The 23105-nt window shown below is 36.1% G+C and overlaps 1 protein-coding gene across 8 annotated transcripts in view; it reads left to right on the top strand.

The window, feature by feature from the left end:
• Uimc1 (ubiquitin interaction motif containing 1) overlaps nucleotides 1-23105 on the top strand; it is a 135030-nt gene that overhangs the window by 60138 nt on the left and 51787 nt on the right. For 5 of the 8 annotated variants that reach the window (XR_010041121.1, XM_013156136.3, XM_063230831.1 and 2 more), the window contains exons 4-8: nucleotides 6901-7025; nucleotides 7812-7917; nucleotides 8224-8960; nucleotides 15628-15692; nucleotides 17662-17738. Coding sequence is in view for 7 of the 8 variants with exons in the window: in XM_013156136.3 (XP_013011590.1) it covers nucleotides 6901-7025; nucleotides 7812-7917; nucleotides 8224-8960; nucleotides 15628-15692; nucleotides 17662-17738 (1110 nt within the window). In the remaining variant the exon portion in view is untranslated. Of the gene's footprint in view, nucleotides 1-6900; nucleotides 7052-7811; nucleotides 7918-8223; nucleotides 8961-15627; nucleotides 15693-17661; nucleotides 17739-23105 lie in introns of all 8 variants that reach the window. The other 3 variants (XM_063230835.1, XM_063230836.1, XM_063230834.1) reach the window with 2 other exon arrangements.

The following is a 23105-nucleotide window of genomic DNA, read 5'->3' as shown; positions in this document are numbered from 1 at the left end:
GGGTCTGGCAATCTCTCTGTTGGACACGTGGAGTGGGGGCATACATGTAGCTTAGGTTTCGGGTGTTGCCTGAGGGGCATTAGTGATGTGCAGGTAGTTCATTGATATTCATTTTGTGCCACAGGTAAATTCTAGGGGTGGGGAAGATAGAGCTCAAGATAGAGCCCCCTGGTTCTGCCTCCAAGCTTTTTACCAGCTACAGTGTCCCAAATGGGCCAAAATCCTTTCATTCAGGAGACTGAGGCAGAAGGATCAAAATGCCACCTGCGGTGGAGACAGCCAGACCCCAGCCTTTCCCCATGAGTCAGAGCCATTCACGCGCAAATTATGGTGGGAGAGAACAAGGACTCACCAAGATGCAAGCCACCCCCCCCCCCCCGCCGCAAATCAGTGGCATGTGTGGGACGCCACTGATGAGGGGGGCAACCAAACCCCAGCCCCTTCATTTGCACAGGCTGGCAAACAAGAAGAGCCAGTCTCCCCCCTCCCCCCATCCCCCATAAGCGACCAGCTGATCTGGAGATACACAGGCTGAGATTATAGCTATTGAGGTGAAATGCAATTTGATGCTTGTGGTGTTTTGGTGTTTCACTGACCTTGCAGGTTGGGGACCAGTGGTCTTGTTGTCTGTTCTGGGGGATGGCAGTGCATAGTGTGGCATCTGGGAGGGGGATCTCCTTCTGTGGGTGGTGGCCATTGTTGATTCCCTATTGTCTTGTTTTGGAGTCCTATCTCTATCGTTTTTTTGTTTTTTTGTTGGGTTGAGTTTTGTTCTCTTCTGTTTTGTTTGACTTTGTTATATCTGATGGCAAGGATAGCAAGATCTATTATGGTAGCCATTTTATACTCACTATTGTCTTGTTTTGAAGTCCTTTATTGCATTCATTGTTTTGTTTTTACTGGTTCTATTGTGTTATGTTTTGTTTTATTATTTCTGAAGATGTCTGTAGCTGTTTTGAAGACAATAAGAGGCATTATGGTAACTGTTGTTGATTTCATATTGTTTTGAAGTCCTGTATTACTTGTGCTGGTTTGTTTTAATTGGTTTTATTCTCTTTTATTTTCCTTGGTTTTATCATCTTTAAAATAAAATTACAAAGAAAAGAAAAAGAAATCTGAGTTTTGTTTTACTACAGAGAAATATAAAGTACATTAGTTCAAATTACAATGTACAAACAAATGTTAACACGTGGATAGTGTATCTTTATTAAGTATTGAGAAATGTTCTTTTCCCATTTCACAACTTTTTTTGGTATTGGGAATCAAACTCAGGACCTTGTGTTTGCCAGGCAGGCGCTGTACCACTCAGCTATTAACAGTTCTTTTAAAAATTCCAATAACCAGTTTGGACTTGAATGAGAAAACCCACATTTATTCTAACATGAACGTTGTTCACAGTTGAGTGCTCTAGCCACAGCCTTCACATACTACTACATATTAGAAGATACTTTGTTGCTAGATGGAAACAGGTTGTATTTTTTCTAATTAGGGAAAATTATACACAAGAAATCATCTCTTGCTTTACAAATGCAAAATAAGTTCTTTGAGGGTCTCTGCATTAGACAGACTTGTTTTTTCTTTTTTAGCTTTAGACAGAACATTTCATCTTTTGAAACATGTATTTAGCACAACTCTTCAAGTATTGCATCTAATTTCTTTAAAGTAAAACACTTAAGTCAGGAGGGTCCTCTGAAACTTCAGGCTTTTGTGCCATATATTTAGGAAGGTCAAAGTTTGCCCTCAAAGATTAGAATTTATAGAAAACAAATGCAGTTGCCTGTCACCTCTTCCTGATTTAGAACAGAGGCATACAGTAGAGCAGAATTGGTGCTGTTGCCTCAGCTTTGTTATGGAAACAAGTTCCCACTTGCATCTTGTATCTTCTCTGTAGAAAATATTAAATTCACATTGCTTCTTCCAGCTGTAACTCAGTACCTATGTTTCTAATCCTCCAAAAAAAAGCTTACTATCTTGTCTGTTTATTTAATGGAAATGAGAGCATCATTTATTTTTAAAAATAAATTTATTTATTTGTGTATTTTTTGAGACAGAGTCTCCATAGGTAGTTCAGGTTGACCTTGGACTCACTAGCCTCAAACACATAGTGATCCTCTTACTTCAGCCAAGTACTGAGATTCCAGACATATACCACTATGCCCAGATATTTTTTTTTAACAAGTTATATATTTTGCTTTTTAATTCCAGTATAACAAATAGTACATAAATAACAACGACTTCATTTATGGCAATCTTTAGGGACTTTACGTGGAATTATACTGCAGAAACCACCACCAATTCAGAATCATTATACATGTTGAATCACCTTCGACCATCTTCAAATAATACTTAAATATTATGGGTATTCTCAGCTGCATACTATATAACCATCCTTGTTTTTAATTTTATTTCATTATCAGGAATTGAACTCAGGATCTTGCACTTGCCATATAGGCACTTGTACAGCTGAGCTGTATTCCCGGCCCCTAACTATCTTTGTTTTAAAATGATGCTTTAGAGCAGTGGTGACCCATCTGTGGTATACGTGCAGTAGTGGGCTGTTTGTATCATTGAAAGCTCTGAAAGGTTCACCATTACTGCTTTCAAGTCTTAGTTTCCTTATCTCTGGGAGACAATACCCAATACCCATAATTTATAGGAAAAGTGGTTTATTTGGGCTCTTTTTCAGTCTGTGGTGGCTGGCTCCAAGGCAGGATGGCATGGGGGCAGGGCATGACAGAGGAATAGTTGCTCAGCTCATGTCACCCAGGAAGCAGACAGTGAAGGAAAGAGCTAGAAAAGGAGATAAGTGCTTTTCAAGTCATATGCTAGTGACCTGTCTCTTCTGGCTAGGTGTCACTTCTCAACACTCTCAGCACGTAGTCAGCTGCAGTGCCCCTGTAATCCAGTCACCTACAAGCCTCTTGAGTGTATGAGGTTTTGAAAGGACTTCCAAATTTGATGTTGTCAGTTGTTTTCATTTTATCTGTTCTGCTAGTGAAAAACTACGTCTTTCTGATTTTAATTTGTATTTTCCCAATAACTAATGAAAACTTTTTTATGTGTTTGTGAAATATTTATTCACATCTTTAGCTTCTTTAAAAAGTTTGGTAGTTTTATTTCCACAAAGAAATTCGAATTGAATACATGCCCACTAAATCATTGTGGAAAATATTTAAGAGAATCCTAGACAGAGATAGGGCGGTCACCAGCACCAGAGAGCCCAAATAAAGTATGCGTATAATTGGGAGAGTAGTTAAAAGGAAAAAAAATCAAGGAATTAGGACTGAGAAAATAATGCAATAATAAAAAGGATTCATTATAATAATACAATAATAATTGTCCACGTCAGTGGTCTCAAATCCCTAATCAAAAGACATAGTCTAGCAGTTTGAATGAAAAAAAAATAGCCATATCTTGCCTACAGGAGACACATTTGATCCAAAATGAAGTACAGAGACTGAAAGTAAAAGAAAAAATGATACTGCATTCAGTTCGAACCAAAACAAGCAGGAACAGCTATCTTATTTTCAGACATAGCAAACTTCAAGCCAAAATTGATCAGAAGAGAGAAAGATGGCCTCTACATACTAGAAAGAGAACACCTTAACAGGAAGAACGAACAATTATAAATATCTACGCATGAATATTGTTGCACCCAACTTCATAAGACAAAAATTATTGGCCTACGAGGTTAGTACAATGCTAAATGTGAAGCGCACTCCCCATCTCTATAATTTGTGACAAAACTGCCAGTCAATATTACTAAATATCCTGAGAGAAAATTGTTCCCTAGAACTGTTGTGGACCATTTTGTCACCAGGTAAAAAGAAAATGCTTAAGAATTAAACCTATAGTCAAGAAGTTAAAGCCAAATGTGATAAAGAAGCAGTGAATGAGATAGGGTTATATGTTAAGGGCATACTCTTTTTTTGAGACAGTCTTTCAGTATTTTATTTATGTTGTCTAGGCAAGCTTCAAATTTTTAATTCTCCTGCCTCAGCCTCCTGAGCAGCTGGGACTGCAGTTGCATAAAACCAACTCTGTTTGTACCAGCTGTGCTTAAAGTGAAAACCAATTTTGGACTCTTATTAGAAATGTGAGGCTCTAAAATTAACTATGTGTGTATGTACATACATACAGATAAACACATATGGGTATATATACACAGCATTATTTTGAGCCCTTTTTATGATACTTGCAACTGATATAGTTTTGACTGATGATGTTACTATTATATAACTTGTTTGCAGATAAATGGGAATTCTTAAAACTGGAAATTAAAATACAGTGTGATAGGTGTTATGCAGCAAGAGTAGGTTGGAACTCTTAGGAGGTAGGCTTATGGAGAGTGAAAAGATTCATAGGAAAAGTATTTCCAAAGCTAAGTAGAAGTAATTCAGAGGAGAGGTAACTTGGGTAAAGGCTGAGGAGAACAGTGCAGAGAACTATCAGAGCAAAAGAATAAGACTAACAGAAGTTACCATGGATATGGCCGACAAAAGCGGTGAAACTACAATAAGATAATGTTAGGACCTCAGAAGACCATAGAGAACGTACTTAAATGAAAACTGTTGAGCCAGGATTTATTCACAATACAGTAATAAGGTAGAAGGTAAGACTGATTCACAAGAGTCAGGGAGCATCACGGCTGCTGGGCTCCTTAAGAGATTTGGGCTGGGCCCTATCTCAGTTTCAGATTCAGCAGTGGCATGTGCCTGTAATCCAACACTCTGGGAGGCTGAATCAAAAGGGTCACAAATTTAAGTCCAGCTGGGCAATTCAATAACATAATGAGACTGTGTCTCCAAGGGAAAAATTTAAAAAGTAGGCTGAGGATATAGCTCAGTACAAAGATCCTGGGTTCAGCCCCTACTGTCCAATAGCAGATAAAAACAAAACAAACCCCTTTGAAACTGACCTTATCTGAAAGTTGAAGAAATCTGTAATTTGGAGATGATTTTTCAGTTGAACTCTGAAAGGAAAATAAAAATTAGCCAGTTATAAGTATGAAGAGGGTTCCAGGAACGGGAAAAACATTTGAAAATCTCAATGCAAGAGACTTAATGGCTTGCCGTAGGACCAGTGGTGGCGGCAAACCTGTGGCACACATGTGCAGCCAGCTGTTCGTTACTTTTGAAAGCTCTAAAAAGTTCACCATCACTGCTCTAGGAACTGAAATGTAAATATTAAACATATTTAAAAAGTAACACAAAATTAACAAGGATAGGATCCCTAAATTTGAATCCAAGCAAAAAAATGGACCAAACTGAATTTGAAATGACCTTCACAAAAGTACAAACATAGTAAAATTTGTTGGCTACAACCAAGGCAGTATTTAGAGGGCAATTTGTAGCTTTATGTGCTCTAATATGAAAAGTGATTCCAGCTTTCCACCTTAACAAACTGAAATATAAAGAGGAAAATACCAAATGTAAGTGGAAGGAAGAAATACAGAGGAAAAATCGATGAAATAAAAAAATGAGCATACAGTAGGTGGAAAAAAGTCTCAAAAATTTATTCTATGTAAAGGTCAGTAATATATCTCTAAAAAAACAAGTACACAAATTAGCAGTATCAGGATTTAAAAGAAGGAATAACACATCTGACTCTATAGTCATCTAAGGGATAATAAAGGAATATTGTGAGTGATTTTATATGAATAATATGTCAACTTGGATTATGCATTCAGAATGGTGATGATATCATCCTCGGGACAAAAATTGACCCTTTGAAGGCAAAAATCTACCAAGTGTTCCACTATGTAGACCTCTGATAGAAATAGTGGGGCTACTGGCTCTTTAATTGGATTTCAGCTCTAGATTTTATAAACTGCTCTGGAACTCTCACTTCCTACTCCAACCAAGAGACTCTTACTCAATTTTCCGTTCATTTTGTGTGTGTATATATATATATGTCTATTGTGTTCCCATTACATATAAGGTACTGATTGAGTAGCTAGGGATATATTTGATGTGTACTCTCTCTCCCATACACATGCACACTGGAGATTGAACCTAGGACCTTTGTCCTGAACTACATCCTCAGCTAGCTAGCTAGCTGTTTTTAATTTCTATATAGGATCTTGGTAAGTAGCTCAGGCTGGCCTTAAACTTGTGATTCTTCTGCCTCAACTTCCCAAGTGCTGGGATTATAAGCGTGTGCTGCCATATCTGGTTATTTATTGTCTTTTGGCCCATTATGTTCATTGTCCTTATTGAAGCTCCAGCTCCATTTTTGGCCAGGAAAAGTGTAGTTTTTGCTTTGTTTTGTTTTTTAAATCGGCTTCTGAGTTCTTTTGGTATGACCCTAATAGTGTCTGACAGATTCCTTGCTCACAGCTTTGATAGATACTCTAGCTCATCTTGTACCTTTCATGTTCCAAATTTGGAATCATCCATTTTTTCAATATGTTGCATTTGCTTTTAATGGAAAACGGTGTTTGAAAATCACATTATGGTTACTAGGAATGTTCTTTATTGTTCTACAAACCAGTGTGTTCTGAAGAATAAAACCACATGGTTAAAAGTTGAAAACACAGCATTGTGCTATTTAGCAAAAAACCTGTGGAGTGGTTTCTCTATTTATTTATTCACCAAATATTGTCTGTCTTGTGCCAGGTACTCTTTTGTATTGGAAGTGCAACAATGAAGGATACAAATAAGAACTGTGCCTTCATGAGAGCTAATAGTTTAGTTAACCCAGAGTTCTTAATATAACAGCTACTGATGACCTTGACCAATAAATTACCATTTGAGGCTTTCTTCATTTATTAGTTTACAAAACTGTGCTAAGTGATGTACAGTGTCTTCAGGTGAAAAGTTTAATAATTTTGTTTTTTGCTTATATACTAATTAGCTGTTGGTGGTATCTTTCCCTCTCTTTTTCTCTGTCTTTTTATAGAGATGACAGAAGAAGAACAGTTTGCCTTGGCTCTCAAAATGAGTGAGCAGGAAGCTAAGGAGATGAATAACCAGGAAGAGGAAGAAGAGGAGCTCTTGAGGAAAGCCATTGCTGAAAGCCTGAATGTAAATATATTATGTTGAAACAAATTGTGAGTTTTATTAGCAATGTTCGTTCTTTGCTTTCTACAGTGTTATGGCTGCATTAGGAACTAGTTATGGTAGTTTACAGTTTTCAATTAAATATTTACCATATTAATTTTTAAAGTCTATGTTGAATTATTGGCTAACCTAGTTTGAAGTGTTTTGTTAGCATATGAAAGAGTTTTCTTCTACCCCACAGATATTTTCAATACATAAGTTAAAAGAATTATAGTAAGCTGACTGCTTCTGAAAAGACTTGCAGAGTACCAAGAATCCTAAAGGAAGCAAGATAACTTGTTTACCTCCTGTTCTGTGGAGAGAGCAAAGAAATGAGAAAAAGAATGGGCAGCTTTAAAAACAATCAAATAATGTTCAATTGTGATTTGAATGCATGTAACTGAAATTATTTTCTATGTTAATAATACAAGTGCAGGTTTTGAGCCATCTTTGATTCTTGGTTTTAGAGATGGAAATCTTGCAGTGTTGCCTTGGCTGTGGTTGGTCTTGTGTGTTTAAGCAGTACAGTCTGAGCCATCCTTTATGCTGTTCATCTCTCTATATTAGAAAAGAGTGTAGTATACTGATCAATACAGCATTTTGCACATAAACATTCAGTACATGTTAAGGAATTTATTTGAATTGAACATCTTTATTTTTGAGAAGGAGGAACTCCTAGGGACAGCGGCCTCCCGTTGTTGTTCTTCCTGACTCTTCATGTATAGCTATTTTAATAATAAACCTGGTCTGGTGTGGGATCACTTGTTTCAGAGTTGCCGGCCTTCTGATGCTTCTGCTACCAGAACTCGCCCTCTGGCCATTGGACCATCTTCACAGTCCCACCAAGAGAAAACCACAGACTCTGGGACCACTGAAGGCATGTCTCCCTGTTGTGACTTCTTCCATTCATCAAGTATAACCATATCATAGAATCTCATGCTGAGAATAGATATGCAGAAATACCCCAAATCCCTTTGGTGATATTAAAGAGGTTCAAAGAGAAAGTAGTTGAGATCTCACAATATCCAGCATACTTTTATCTCCAAGGAAAAACAACCTTTGGTTAAACCCAAAGAAGAAACTTTCTTAGGCACATTTTATAATTCTTGGTAAGTGATAGCTTACCAACCCCTCTTAATAAAAAAGTTTGTCCTTAGCCCTACTTTTTCTCAAATATCTACAGGCATATGGCAGCTGGTACCTCCATCACTGTTTAAAGGCTCACATGTCAGTCAGGGAAACGAGGCTGAGGAAAGAGAGGATCCTTGGGACCACACTGAAAACACTGAAGAGGAGCCGGTCTCTGGCAGCTCAGGAAGCTGGGACCAGTCAAACCAGCCAGTGTCTGAGAATGAGAACGTTAAATGTTTTGACAGATGTACTGGCCACTTGGCTGAGCACACACAGTGTGGGAAGCCACAGGAAAGTACTGGGAGGGGTTGTGTTGTTCTCCAGGCTGCCCAGGGTAGGGGGGACACATCTAGGCACTATTTGCCTAACCCAGCAGATACAAAAGGCCTCCAGGACATTGGAGACACTGTGCACTACTTCTGGGGTATTCCATTCTGCCCTGCTGGAGTAGACCCTAACCAGTATACCAAGGTCATTCTCTGTCAGTTGGAGGTTTATCAAAAAAGCCTAAAAATGGCTCAGAGGCAACTTTTTAAAAAAAGGGGGTTTGGGGAACCAGTGTTACCTAGCCCTCCTTCTCTGATCCAGAATGAATGTGCCCAAGGAGATCAGGCTAGTGAAAAAAATGAAGGCATCTCAGAAGATATGGGAGATGAAGACAAAGAGGAGAGGCAGGAATCTAGGGCATCTGTCTGGCACTCAGAAACCAAGGATATCCAAGAAAACCAAATTAAAAGCTTGAAACAGAAACTTTTGTTGGAGGAAGAACCAACAACCAGTCACGGTCAGGTAAGGGTCAGTGATGCTGCAATTAAGGATGATTTATTTACAGATTAAACAAGGATTATTTTAGCTATTTGTTCTTTTTGTGGTCTCCCTGCATTATTAAAGTAATACATACTCACTCTAAAAAATGAGGAAAGTACAGAAGATTATAAAGAAGAAAATATCTACAATACCAGTACCTAGCATCAGTAACTATTATTTCTGTGCATATAAAAATACCTTTCTAAAAATTTTTCAATGAAACAAAAACTTCTGTACAAACTCTTCCTTTCTCCCTCTTTTTAGTTTATCCTAGGACTTTTGCTATTTATAAGTATACTTGAAAACATTAGTCTATCATATGACTATACTGTAATTTATATCTTGTTCTTTGAAAATTTTATTTCTAAAAATTTAAGTTTTAGAATAATAATATTTATGTGGCTCAGAATTCAAGAAGATGTAAATTTTAAAAATCTCTCTTATTTCCACCTTCCAGCCAACTGTATTCTCTGGGTTCAAACTGTTTTACTAGTTTCCAGAATATTCTTAGATATTTTACATAGTATAAGCAATCTATGAATGCTTCAGTTACTCAAATGATAGCATCCTATCATTATTCTGCCCTTGTCTTTTTCATTTAATATCTCTTGTGAGATCATTCCACAGTAATACATAGTATCTTAAACTTTTCTTTTTGATGTGGAGTATAGGGTATATGAATGAATCACACTTTATCAAATGACGAACTGGTGAACATTTAGGTTTAGTTTTCTATTATAAACAGTACTGTGGTGATTAGTCTTGAAGAGAGGACATTTCATTCATACTGGAGAGATTTGTAGGGTAATTCCATATAAATATAATTGATTGGTCAAAGGATATCTACATTTACAGTTTTGTTTGCTGATCTACTGCCCTCCATAGCGGTTGTATATGTTTATGCTCCTATTAGCAGTATATGAATACTGACTTCCTTACAACTATACTAATGCAGTGTTATCACACTTCTTGATTTTTGCCAGTTAAGGAATGAAACTGGTATCTCAATATAGTCTTGGTTTTTATTTCTTTATGAGGTTAAACTTCTTTTCCGCAGCCTAAACCCATTTACCCATTTACTCATTTATATTTCCTTTTCTGTTTAGATATTGTGATCCTCCCTACCTCTCCCCTCACTCCTCTTCTTGCTCCTCCCTTTCAAGCATGCTTTATATGTTCAAGGGCTGTAATCCTTTTTGATACGAAGTACAGGTAGTTTTCCAGTTTAAATCCCCCTCACCTCCAAAATGATATATTTCTGATTTTGCTTATTGTAGTTTTCTCTAGTTTACTGACTAGTCTCCACTTTGGAACTTTTAGGTTACTTTTCAGTCTTTTTTCTGAGATAGTGAGGTTGTATTAATATGAAAACTTGTATCTTATTTTTTATCCTCTGAATATTATGAAAGCAATCATATAATTACCAAACCCATTATAATTTTTTTTTTTTGGCACTAGGGATCAAACTCATGACTTTTGCGCTTGCCAAGGAGGTGCTTGTGCTGCTGAGCCAAGCCCCCGGCCCCTTGCTTATGAGATTTTAAGCTCTCAGAAAACAGTAGTTCTCTCAAAGGGACCAGAAAGTCACTTATTGAGAGCACCTACAGGGATCATTCTTCCCAGAAACCCTCTTCATCCACATTTTCAAAAGGCTTATATGGAAAGAAAAGACATTTTTTCATAACAGTTCTTTTAGTGGGTGGCCTCTTTTTCAAGGAAAATTGATGCTTATCATACTATGTTTCATTTGATCTTATAATTCATAGATGCTGCACCTTAAAAAAGTCCAAAGAGTAACTCTTAATGTTTAATATAATTCATATTGTTAAACTGACAAACCCCAGGGGCCAGAGTTTTAGAGCATATATTTGTGTTAACGCTGTATTGTGTCAAACTTGACAACAGTGCTACTGGGGTGACCCTGAACTGGTCAAAATCTAGCAGCTGGTCTTACTAGGTTGGAGTTTTCTAACTTTCATATTTGTATTACACATGGTATTGTTAGTTGACACTGGTCACTACAAGAAGATAAACCAAACTAGTTTAATTAAAAGGAAGACTGCTGGGCATGGTGCTCCTACTCGTAATCCCAGTACTTGGGGATCTGAAACAGGATTGCTGTAAGTTCAAGGCCAGCCTTAATTACAGAGTGCGACCTTATCTCAGAAACAACAACAGCAACAGCAACGACAAAAGAAATGAAACCAGGGCCTGGGGAGTTAGCTCAGCCACATAAGGGCCTGCCTTGCAAGCAGGCAGTTGTGAGTTCGATCCCCGGTACCAATAAAAAGGGGGAAAAAAAAAATGAAACCAGTATCTCAGAAATTGTAAAACAGGACTGTAACCAAGTCTGGAGAAGGTATGGGATCTAGAAAATCTGTGATTTTTGGCACTCTCATCTCTGTAACGTATCTGTTTCATTTTTTTCGCTGCAGATTGGCTTCACTTGCTTTGTTCTCATTTTAAATAAAATACACTGATCCCATAGCTTTCAAACTTAAATATTATCAGCTATGGGAAATTTATTATCTCCTACTTCCAGTTTCAAAATTTCAGGAAATGCTTATGGCCCATTTAGGGTTAGTAATTCTTTTTTTTTTTTTTTTTTTTTTTTTATGAGGTGCATGAAATCCAAAGGGTTAGTAATTCTTAACAGTCCAGTTGATAATAACCTGAAGGGTGTATGTGTCAAGTTATTCAAGTGGCTTTGAGACCACTGATAATATAATGAGAGCGGTGAGACATAGCTCTTAGTATAAAAGACAAAGCAGACAACCTAGTAAGTGCCCAACATAGGCATTAGCATTAAAAAATGCTAAAAAGTGTAAAGTTAAGACCATCCATAATCCCAACATTCCAGTGATATCAATGATGTATTCATTTTTTATTCCTTTATTTTTGGTATGGTTTAGATCATATCAGTGTATTACTATAGTTCTTTCATGTTTTATTTTTCCCCCAGTGCTGGGTATGTGCTGTCATATATACTGGGCAGGTGGTCTGTCATTGAGCTGTCTCTCCAGGCCTCATGTGGTGTACTACTATATTTTCAACTTAGCAACTTAATATTATGTAATCATTTTCTTACATTAAAATTATCTATAGCTTTCACTTTTAATAACATTCTGAGTTATGACTTACAAGAGATACATACATGTCTTACTGGATTACTGGATATATCTCTTACTGGATTACTGGATATATCTCTTAGTAGATTACTCTAGTATTGGAGATTGAACCTGGGGCTTTTATACAGAACTACCCCTCTCTCTCTCTTCCTTCCCCCCATACATACATTTTTTAAAAATTTATTTTGAAATAGGGTCTTGCTGAATTCTTTAGTTGCCCAAGCTGGGTTCAAACTTGAAATCCTCCTGTCTCAGCCATAGTATTTTAAAAATATTTTCCTATTGTTGGTTATTTGGTTATTTTTGTTGTGATAAACATCTCTCTACATGAAATTTCTTTATTCAAAATCAGTGTCCTTATGAATAGGGAGCCAGAAAATGGTTAGCATTATAAACATTCCCAGCATTCGAGAGGCTAAAACAGGAGGATTGCTACAAGTTTGAGACCAGCCTAGGTTGCAAAGTGAGTTCAAGGCCAAACTGAACCGCATAGTGAAACTCTGTCTCAAAAAAGACAAAAAACAAAACAAAACACAAACAAAAAAATATATATACTATTTATTGCCAAGTTATTTTTCACAAAGACTTTCCAAATTTGCATTCACTCTGTGACAATGTATGAGAATGCATGCTTCACCACAGCCTTGCCAACAGAGTAGTGCCTTTAAAGTACAGAGAAATGTGTCTACATTATAGGCAAATGATGAAAATCTTGTGATTGTGATTTACCTCTCATACTGATCTTTTGCTCCCAGGAATGTTAGGTGGAAAAATTCATGGGTTTGTTAAACATTTTCTGTTTAAAAACTTTTTTTTTTTTCCTGTTGTTCATGGCTTCGCTGTAACTGCCCACATTAGCGATTCCTTCATTGACAGAGATAGTAAGAGAGTTCCAGAAATTGAGAGTCAGAAACACACGTTGGGTCAGATTAATCTGTAATGAGGTTACTAAAACTGTAGGATGAGATGATAACTTGTTTCTGGCATCTGTGAGACAAGGAAAATTGTTAATAAAGGCCAGGAGATCACTTTGATGGTGTTATGGCAGGAAGGTGTTGATTGTGGTTGTTTGTTTTTCATTCTGATCATTAATTTTTCAGTCAGGAAGCTAAAACTTGTTTGCCAGAAATGACCAGACTGCAGAATTTCGAGAGTTGACTTTTTACTACCTAAACATCAAGCTGAACTATATATGTATAGCTCAGGCTTATCTATATCTATACCTGTATCTATGTCTATATTTATTTAATTTACTATGGAATAGAAACATTTTCAGTGACCAGAATACACAAATCCACTGTATACCATTTTTTCTAGAATGAATGTACCTGGCAAGTTGAAATAGTAATCAGAATATGGAAACTTTCAGTGGAGTTTGACTAGTCTGTGGAAGGGCCTGATAAACTACCACTACCATTTTGTAATGACCAGCTGATGGTTTAGTCACTTTCTAGGCCACTGTGCTAAAGACACTACTTGAGCCTAGAGCTTTAGATTTTTCTTAGATTCAGTGTGAACAGGGCTGGGGATTTAGCTCAGCGGCATAAGTGCCTGCCTTGCAAGCAGGCAGTCGTGAGTTCGATCCCTGGTACTGATAAAAAGGAAAAAGACCAAAAAAAGCAATAGATTCAGTGTGAACTTTTCCATGAACATATTTCTTCGGGCAGAATGTAGTGTTTCATTCAGTTAGGCTACCTCTTCCTCATAAGTTTTCCTGTTCATTTTACTTAGATTTAGGTAGTCTAGTCTCATTTTCTTAGCATATTTTGCTGTATTTTCATATTCTGGAAGACTCTCACTTTAATCCTAAAAATAAAATTACTACCATTGAGGTGTGAATTTAGAAAATTAAAAAGTTTACTAAATGAAGATTTTCTTGGGATTCCTTATTGAAATGATTGGGAAGAGGATCATTTGTGAAAACATCATAGTGCTTAGAGGATGGATTTGGGGATCAGATAGATCCCAACTTCTCTTTTTATCATTTATGTGATTTTGGGCAATTATTTAGCCTCTCGAAATTTCATTTTCCTTATTTCTAAAATTTTAAATAGGGTTTTTTTTTTTTTTTTTGCCTTGTAAGATTCTTATGAAGTTAAAGGAGATAATGCATGAAAATGATTTGCATAGCCCTGACAGTATGTGCACAATAATTATTGAACAGCTATCCTGGGAAAGTTTAAAATGTGCTTTAATTAACGTAAAGTAGAGATGGAGGTGTCTTATAACTATTAGTGTATCTCATAATTACTTTTGAGGTCTGTCCACAGAATTCTATTAAATGAACACTAGATGTCAGTGTCTACCTTTTTTGAGGTTTTAAAAACACTGTAGAGTTCAGTCTTGTGAAGTAATTATTGTTGTTATATTTTAGTCTTTTTCACAGTTTTGTTCAACTCTCATTTTTCCTGATGATTACATTCCTGGTCATTGCACAACTTTACCTACTTTTTGACAGAAGACTCAGTTCAGTGCTCTCTCCCCTTTTTAAGTGTATCTTATCATTTACCTGAGTGGTAGAAAAATGACTGCTTGTTTAGATTTTTTTAATACTCTACTGGGAAGTACTGAAAACTTTGGCTGGTAGCTTTTACATTTATTGGAAGCTGCGTCACAGCCAAGGCACTTTCTCAAGTCCATTTTTTAAGTAATAAGCTGCTTTTACATGCCTGCCTTTCTCTGTGTCTGCATTTAATGAGTTGATATTGCACTAACTCTACTATGAATCAATGGAAATAATCTTTGTCTTATACAGTCCTTATTGTTGCAGCTTTCATTCATTCAATTTTTTTCAATACGGTTTCAGTATGAAGTTAAGGTTGGCTTGAACTCATTCTGTAGACAGGCTAGCCTGGAAATCATGGTGATCCTCTTACCTTAACCTTCTGAGTGCCAGGATTACAGACATGTGCTACCAGACCAAGTGTCTTTGCATTTCTTAAAAGGTACTGGTGTGGTCAGATTGAAAAACTGCAGTGGCAGATTTGCAGCAAAAAATCTTTGTAACTTTTCCTTTGGAATATTCTTTGTTTTATCTTGGATGTGCTCTGAGAGATTTTCATGGGCTGAAGTGTTTTCCAGCTCTGTATTTCCATTGAAAACTGGCCTTCTCTCTGTGTTTCTGCCTTCTACAAAAAAGCTTTATAATTACTTTTCTGAAATCATAACTCACTTGACTTACCAATCAATATTGATACAGGCCTTGTGTTTTACAAAGTGTATTGCATATAATGTTTAATCCTCACAGTAATAGTTTGTCAGGCACTTTGTTAATACCTCTGTTAAGAAAAAGAGATTCAAATAAGACTTACACAAAATTACAAAGTTGGTGATTTAGATGTTTAAATGCCAGTCTGACTCCACAAAGGGTACACTGTTTTTACTGAAACATAAGGGCTCATGTAAATTTTATGTTCTTATTCTAATTGCCGAGCAGTGACATTGAACAGTTAATATTTTTAAAGGAAGAGAAACTAATTCATCTGTTCCTGCATATTTAAGATATTTATGTTTCTTTGCAGTCTTCCCAAGGGCTGTTTGTTGAAGAAACTTCTGAAGAAGGCAACTCTGTGCCTGGTTCACAAAGGTGAGATTATATGTTGCTGTGAATCTCAATTCTCCTCTGATGGTACCAACATAAAGAGGATGACACTACGTGGGTGCAACTGTGCCTAGACAACTTGCCAGAGAACTTTTAGATCTTCTATAAACACTGACTATGAGAAATTGTTATCTCCAAATTCTCCAATATGTGTGTTATAGAAGCCTACAATATTGAATAGATCTCAGAGGGTTGTTTTTTTTTAAATCTTTTTTAGGCATCTTGACATAGTCTGATACACTTTATTCCTGAGAAGCAATCATTTTGGCTATTTTTTAAATTACACTAACTTTCTCTGCCAATCTAATGTCTCTACTGATTTCTTCATGGTTCTATTCCTTTATTCCTTTTCTCCTTTTATTCCCTCTGTTTATGCTTATTTTATCTATGTTTCTAAGCTTTATAAACCTGTTAAGTCTACTTTTAAGATTATATGCTCTGAAGCTTTCATAGTCATGCCATACAGATTTGTGCTATTCTCACTTTTTGAGTTGTGCCATAATCTATTTGTACTCATCTTTCCTAGAAATGGTTATACTTGTATTCCTATATTATTTTTCTAATTTGTTTATGAGGTTATCTTCTCTGTCTTCTTACTGTGATAGTAAATAGTGATTAATTTTAAACTGCATGAAGGTTTTCAATCATTTAATAATTCTGGGGATTTCATAAAAGCTCAGTTTTTTGGGAGATGACTGTCATCTCTCAAAGCTGAGGAAGCTGAGGTCCAGTTGCCATTTGTTATAATTTAAATGATATTCTTTCTTAGGCTTTTGGTAGATAGTATTAGGTATTTCTTCCTGAGCTGAAGAAAATGGCTTTGATTCTCTTGTTGTTAATGACAGTTTGGAAGAGTTTCTGGAGTGGACCTTCTGTTCCCTGTAGACTTCTCTGTTTTATTGTGGTGAGCCTATGCAGAGCAGATGTAGGTTTAATAAATGATCATATGCTTTGTCACCAGGATAAAGCTGAAATTGCAGGCAGTGTGGTTTAACTTCAAATAGATTAGCTCATTTTATAAGTGTCAGCAAATTGTTTTGTGATTGTCCCTTTGAATAGAGTTCTAATGTTACATGTAGACTAAACTGCGTCTGGCTTGAGTTTATAACATGTGCTATCAGATATTTTATTTAGAAAGAGAAATCACTTGTGGCTTTCTGTCAGGATTTAGTTATTTATGAGTTAGTGGTGGCTCTTCTCTTTTCTCTGTGGTTCTTTGTTGATATGAGAGTTTGTATTTTTTAAGTGTCATCTTGCATACTTGATCAAACTAATCATAGAGCTTGTGAAGCATGAGGGGCTAGTTCACAGTCTCAGATCTCTTATTAGCCCTGTGTCAGGAAGTAGTAACATTCCATGAATAGGAAGGGATAGTTGAAAATAAATGTGGGAAGCCCTTAAGTTTTCCTCAGAAAAGTTATTCAACTTGTGTGGGCAAATTTTTGCTGTAGGACAGTTTGAAATGATACTTTATTTTTGTTGTTTGGAAAGTTACATCTTGGAATAAAGAGGAAATTTAACTGCAAGGTGAAGGAAAAGCTAGGGTACTGTCAGGAGTATCTCCATGTCTTCTCTTAGAAATTTATACATTTCTAGGCTTCAGAAAGCTGAGACAGGCGATAAAATACCTTTGACATTTTTATATTGGAATGGAGTTTTTTTGTCTTCTGTGATATTCACAGATAGTTCTTACCCTTCAGCCTTCTTTTATGTAGACTCCAAAAAGAGGTTTCTTTTCAGTCAGTAATTTCACTAGAAATGAAGTTGTAAGCATGTTTATTTTCCCTATTTCTGGCCTGGCGTTTTCACTACTGCTTCCTTGTTCCCTGTTGTGCTTTTGTGGTGTTGGACAGCAGGTATCAGATTACCTGTGGGTTTGTAAATGACTCACCGTTGCTTTTGGCACTGTGTTTAGATTTATTGTGGATTCACTTGGAGTTTGGTTCTTTTTCAGCATTGCTACTTTGACCAGTAAGAAAAGCTTGCTCCTTATGCCAGAGAGTTCTGCAGAAGAAATCACTGTTTGTCCTGGTAAGTACCTTGTGATTTTACTGAAGTTTTGAAACTGAGCAACCTACCTTTTCATTCTTTTAATTTTTCTTTATTCAAACTGCTTCGGATGGTTTATGTGTGATTAATGTACAAAAATGTCATTTATATACATACATACATATTTGTTTTAGTGGACATTGGCTCTAATGTTCAGCTTCTTCTTTTTTTTTTTTTTTTTTTTTGTATCAGGGATCGAACTCATGACCTCACATTTGCCAGGCAAGTTCTCGTGCCACTGATCTAAACCCCTGGCCTGAACCTATTCTTTTTTTTTTTTTAGGGAAAATTAAGGGGGCTGGGGATTTAGCTCAGCGGCATAAGTACCTGCCTTGCAAGCAGGCGGTCGTGAGTTCAATCCCCGGTACCGACAAAAATAAAAAAGACAAAAAAAAAAAAAAAAAAAAAGAAAATTAATTTTGAAATTTGCATGGCTATTTTTTCTTTTTATTGTCCTCATGGCAACAAAATGCCCAAGAATAACTTTATTTAATTTACATGATCAGAGCCAGAGGACTTTTATGTTTTGGCTTACGTGTTCTCAAAATTGGTCCATCTTCAAGTCTGTGTTTTTAAGCAAATATTTCTCCGAGTCTTTTATTGAGTTGTTTTTAATTTTTATTTACTTATTTATTTTTTAAGACAAGGTCTCACCACACAGTCCAGGCTGGCCTTGAACACTAAGCTGGCCTTGAATTTGTGGCAATCCTGCTGAGTACTGGGATTACAGGCAGGAGCCACCATGCCTGGCCCCTAATTAGTTTTGATACTGCCATTCGCTGTGTTTTTGTGTATAGACATTCCAAAAATTGAATTTTGTGCTGAGTTCTATGATTTATTTATTTTTGTCTTTTTTTTTTTTTTTAATCGGTACTGGGGATTGAACTCATGACTGCCTGCTTTTAAGACAAGCACTTATGCCGCTGAGCTAAATCCCCAGACCCATTTTTGTCTTTTTTGAGACAGTGTCTCACTCTGCAGTTCAGACTGACTTTGAATTCACTTTGTAGCTCAGGCTTGTCTCATATTTGCAGTGGGCCTCCTGCCTCAGTCTCCTGCGTGCTGGGATTACAGGCATGTGCCACCACATCTGACTTTGTGATTTATTTTTAATCTTAGACAGAGATACTTATTTTTAATTTCTTTAATTTTTTTCATTAATTGTAGAGATTAAAAGATATATTGCTGCTTTAGGTATAAAAAGTACTAAATCAAAGTTGTCTATAGCTAGATTTAAACATACAAAAAAATTTTTTTTTTTTACAAATTAGTTTCTAATGAACCTACGATACCCAGGAAACTTGAGTTGAATTATTGCATAATATGAAGAATTATTTTGTGTTACAAACCACTGCTTTCTAAGGAATTTGTTTTAGTTTATATGCTTTTTGTATTTTAAAAGCTGGTGCTGATTGTATTTATCTGAAACTTCCTTTGTGTGAGGTTGAAGAATTTCCCAATAGTGTTTAAATAACAAGTGTAGTACAGATGTTATTATAAGTCATATCTGGCTTTTTCTTCAGATCTCATATAGTCTCAGAATCAGAGATGCTTAGAGTTTTCTTATTTTGCTTTCAATTTCAGTTTTTTCCCCCCACAGAAACTCAGATTTAGTTAATATGTATTCTAGGAAAGTCCTGTAAATATTTTAAAATATTTGGCAGCCTATCATAAACGTCTAAAATGTAATTATGTTAGTTTTTATTGAAGTGGTTCCTTAATTCATTTGAAATGTTTTTGGATTACTGCCTAATGATATTCACCAAGAGACCTCACTACCAAGAGCTCTGGTTTTGGCAGGGGCACGCAAGAATGCTTTACTGTCTTGTGGAAACAAAGCTTTACCCTCTTACTGTTTGGGTAGTATTCTGTGTTTCCTTTTGCCTTGTATTTCTGACAGTGTCAAGCATGTCATGTTTACCATTATAGTGTTTTTATTGCTATTCACTTCGTTGAAGAAGCTGAATTATAGACATATACTACTGACCTATGTTATCTTTCTAGGATATTACTTAGTTTACCTGTTTAGGATGATGTCATGTAACATCATCTTTAGATATTGTAGAAGAAATCTGCAAATACATTGATCTTGAATGTCCTGCTTAATGAGACAGGGAAGAAGAACTCTTAATAACTGAAGTTAGGATAGTTTTTTTGATCATGACTTGCTGTTATTAGCCTGTGAATTAGGTTCAGCTGTTTGCTGACATTAGCCAGTAATATATGAGACTATAAAAAGTTTCTAAAATATTAATGCTCCTTTTGCCAAGCAAAATGGCCATGTTTCTTTACATATATAATTGAGCAGCAGTACACCTAAATTGTCTGGAAGAAAATTGTTCTAAATAGTTGAAGCACAAGTTGAATGTGGTAGTCTGTTTCCTTTTACCTTATATTTCAGACAGTTTCAAAGATCTGATATTCATAATTAATAGTATTTTATATTGTTAATTGTTTTGTTGAAAAAGTAGGATTACAGACATATTCTGCCCACATTGTACATGCTCCCAGAAATATTTCTCAAGACCTAGTGCCCTGTTAAGTTGTATTTATAGTTGTACACTTCAGCCATTCTCAGAAAACTTAACTGAATATGTTTTATTGTTGCAGTAGTTCAAGGAGGGAACAGCTATTATTTTGAACAAGCTGAAAGTCTTTTGTTGATAATATTAGGAAAACTTAAAAAAAGATATTTTGAAGATTATGCACTCTGAACTTTTTTCCTTACAGGAATTAAAATTGAAATCAATGTCTTTCATTTTCAAAAAAAATAGTGATATATTAAAATACAGTTAATAATCGAAGAATTTTATTTAAAACTTCTTTAATGATTCAGAAGATACTTTAGAAACTTCTGTTAGTTTATTTGCCCAACATTGGCCATTCGTTGTTTTTTTTATTTATTTAAAAAAAAGATTAATATAAAAGAAGCATAGCAACACAGGTCAGAACATTTAAGCAACACAGTGTTTCACCACAAGACAATTTGACATAACAGTAGCTTCTATAGTGTCTCTTTCCTTGAAATATTTGAGAATACCTTGATATACTATAGTATCAAACATAAAAAGACAGTGTAAAACCATTCAAGAGAATAAAAGTATTACAAGGTATTCAGGGACAACTAACAGAAAAGGAACAATGGTTACTATATTATCTCCTTGTCTATAAAAAATTTTGTTTATACGATCACATATAATAAAATCCAGTAAGATACAACATGGTAAAACCGATAGAGACAGAAGAACATAAGCTTGGTGGGACTTCAAAAAATGATGATATTAAATCATCACTAGCTATTATAATATCTTGTTTTCTTCAGAATAGCTGTTCATACCATCATAGACAATAAAATCAAACAATCCAGAATAAAACCATTCCACTTAATGAATGAAAACATTATAAGGCTTCAAAGCAATACAATGGGGAATCATGATTACCATATACTTTTATGTATTCTTACCATTTCTTACACTAGGGAAACTATTCGGTTTATACATGTGAGTTTGATTTATTTTGCTTATGAGTATGGTCTCAAGCTGCATCCATTTATTTATAAATATCTCAATGTGATCATTCTTTATAGCTGAGTAGTACTCCATTGTGTAAAAATACCACAACTTTTTTTTAAAAATTTTTATTTTGAAAGTATACAACAGAATAAGTCAGAATAAAGCCAACTAAGATCGTACAGTGAAATTGGTACAGAACTTCACAGCAGGTTACCAGGATAACAGTAATAGGTATCACAGTATATTTTGTTATCTTTATAATAGTTGTTCTTTCAATCCCGTATATCAAAATGAGGTGAAATATAGAACACTATAGAACTTATCAAAACAGAATATTGAATAGAGCAGTACCACTAATCAGAAAAGAGCATAACAGTAATAAAAATATTTGCCTTCAAAGAAATGGTAGAAGGAAGTCCCCCTTATTTGCTATGGTCAACCTCCCAGGAGATGCTCAGATTTCTGGTTCCCACTTGCTAATGGACGGGGAGGGGGAGGAGAAGGAGGATAGGGGAAGTGGGATATTTGACTCTAGGCCATGTAGCCGTAGGTTCACTATTGCTAAGCAGGGAGGGAGAATGGTCATTTGTTTTCACTGCGTCCTCAGTTACAACATGGCGTGGATTTCAGGAGACACTGCTAGTTCTCCCCCTGGAAGGGCTGCAGTCTGCCAGCCTGCCTCCGCTTACCAGGGAGGGGAGGTGCTGGCTTGGCTTCCCAGAGTCCTAAGTTCCAACATGGCGTGGATCTCAGGAGACACTACCACAACTTTTTAATCCATTCCTCAGTTGATGGACACTTAGGCTGTTTCCAAGATCTGGCTATTACAAATTGTGCTGCTATAAACATGGGTGTACATATATCACTGTGATACGATGTTTTCAGTTCTTCTGGGACTGTGCCTAAAAGTGGAATAGGACTTCCAATCCCAGCTTTCTGAGAAATCTCCAGAGTGTTTTCCATAATGGTTATACCAGTCTACACTCCACCAACAGTGCAGGAGAGTTCCTTTTTCCCCACAGCCTCTCTACGTTTGTTGTTGGTAGTTTTCTTGATCCTCGCCATTCTTTCAGGAGTGAGATGAAATCTCAGTGTGGTTTTCATTTGTATTTCTCTAATGAGTAATGATGATGAATATTTTTTGATGTAGTTATTTGCCGTTTGTATTTCTTCATCTGAGAATTGTGTATTCATCTCAGATGCCCATTTTTGGATTGGATCCTTGAATTTTGGGGGTCTGATTTTTTTTTTAATTCTTTATATGTTTTAGACAGAAGTCCTTTGTCTGAGGGACAGTTCACTAAGATTGTTTCCCAGTTTGTAGGTTTCTTTTCACTGTGCTAGAGATTTCTTTTGATGCGCAGAAACTTTTTTTGTGTGTGTCTTTTTCATTTTTATCGGTACCAGGGATTGAACTCACGACTGCCTGCTTTCAAGGCAGGCACTTATGCCACTGAGCTAAATCCCCAGCCCCATGCAGAAACTTTTTAATAAGACATGATCCCAGTTGTTGATTCTGGGAAGTATTTCTCATGCAGTTTGCTTCCTGCTCATGATTTCTCTACCTACCCCTATGTCTTCAAGATTTTCACCCAACTTGTCTTCCAATAGATTTAGTGTTTCTGTTTTAATATTCAGATGTTAGATCCATTTAGATTTTAATTTAGTACATGGTGATAGGCATGGGTCTAGTCTTAGTTTTCGGCATATGGAGAGCCAGTTTTTCCAACACCATTATTAAAGAGACTGTAGTTCTTCCAGTGAACATGTTTGGCCCCTTCATCAAAGATAAGGGGTTGAATGTGTTTGTAGTTGTGGTTGTATCTTTTAGTCTATT

Source organism: Cavia porcellus, unplaced genomic scaffold, assembly GCF_034190915.1.
Source record: "Cavia porcellus strain 051 isolate PalLab524CR breed Dunkin Hartley unplaced genomic scaffold, mCavPor4.1 scaffold_19, whole genome shotgun sequence".
Lineage (NCBI taxonomy): Eukaryota > Metazoa > Chordata > Mammalia > Rodentia > Caviidae > Cavia > Cavia porcellus.
This window is presented reverse-complemented; position numbering and strand designations above follow the sequence as displayed.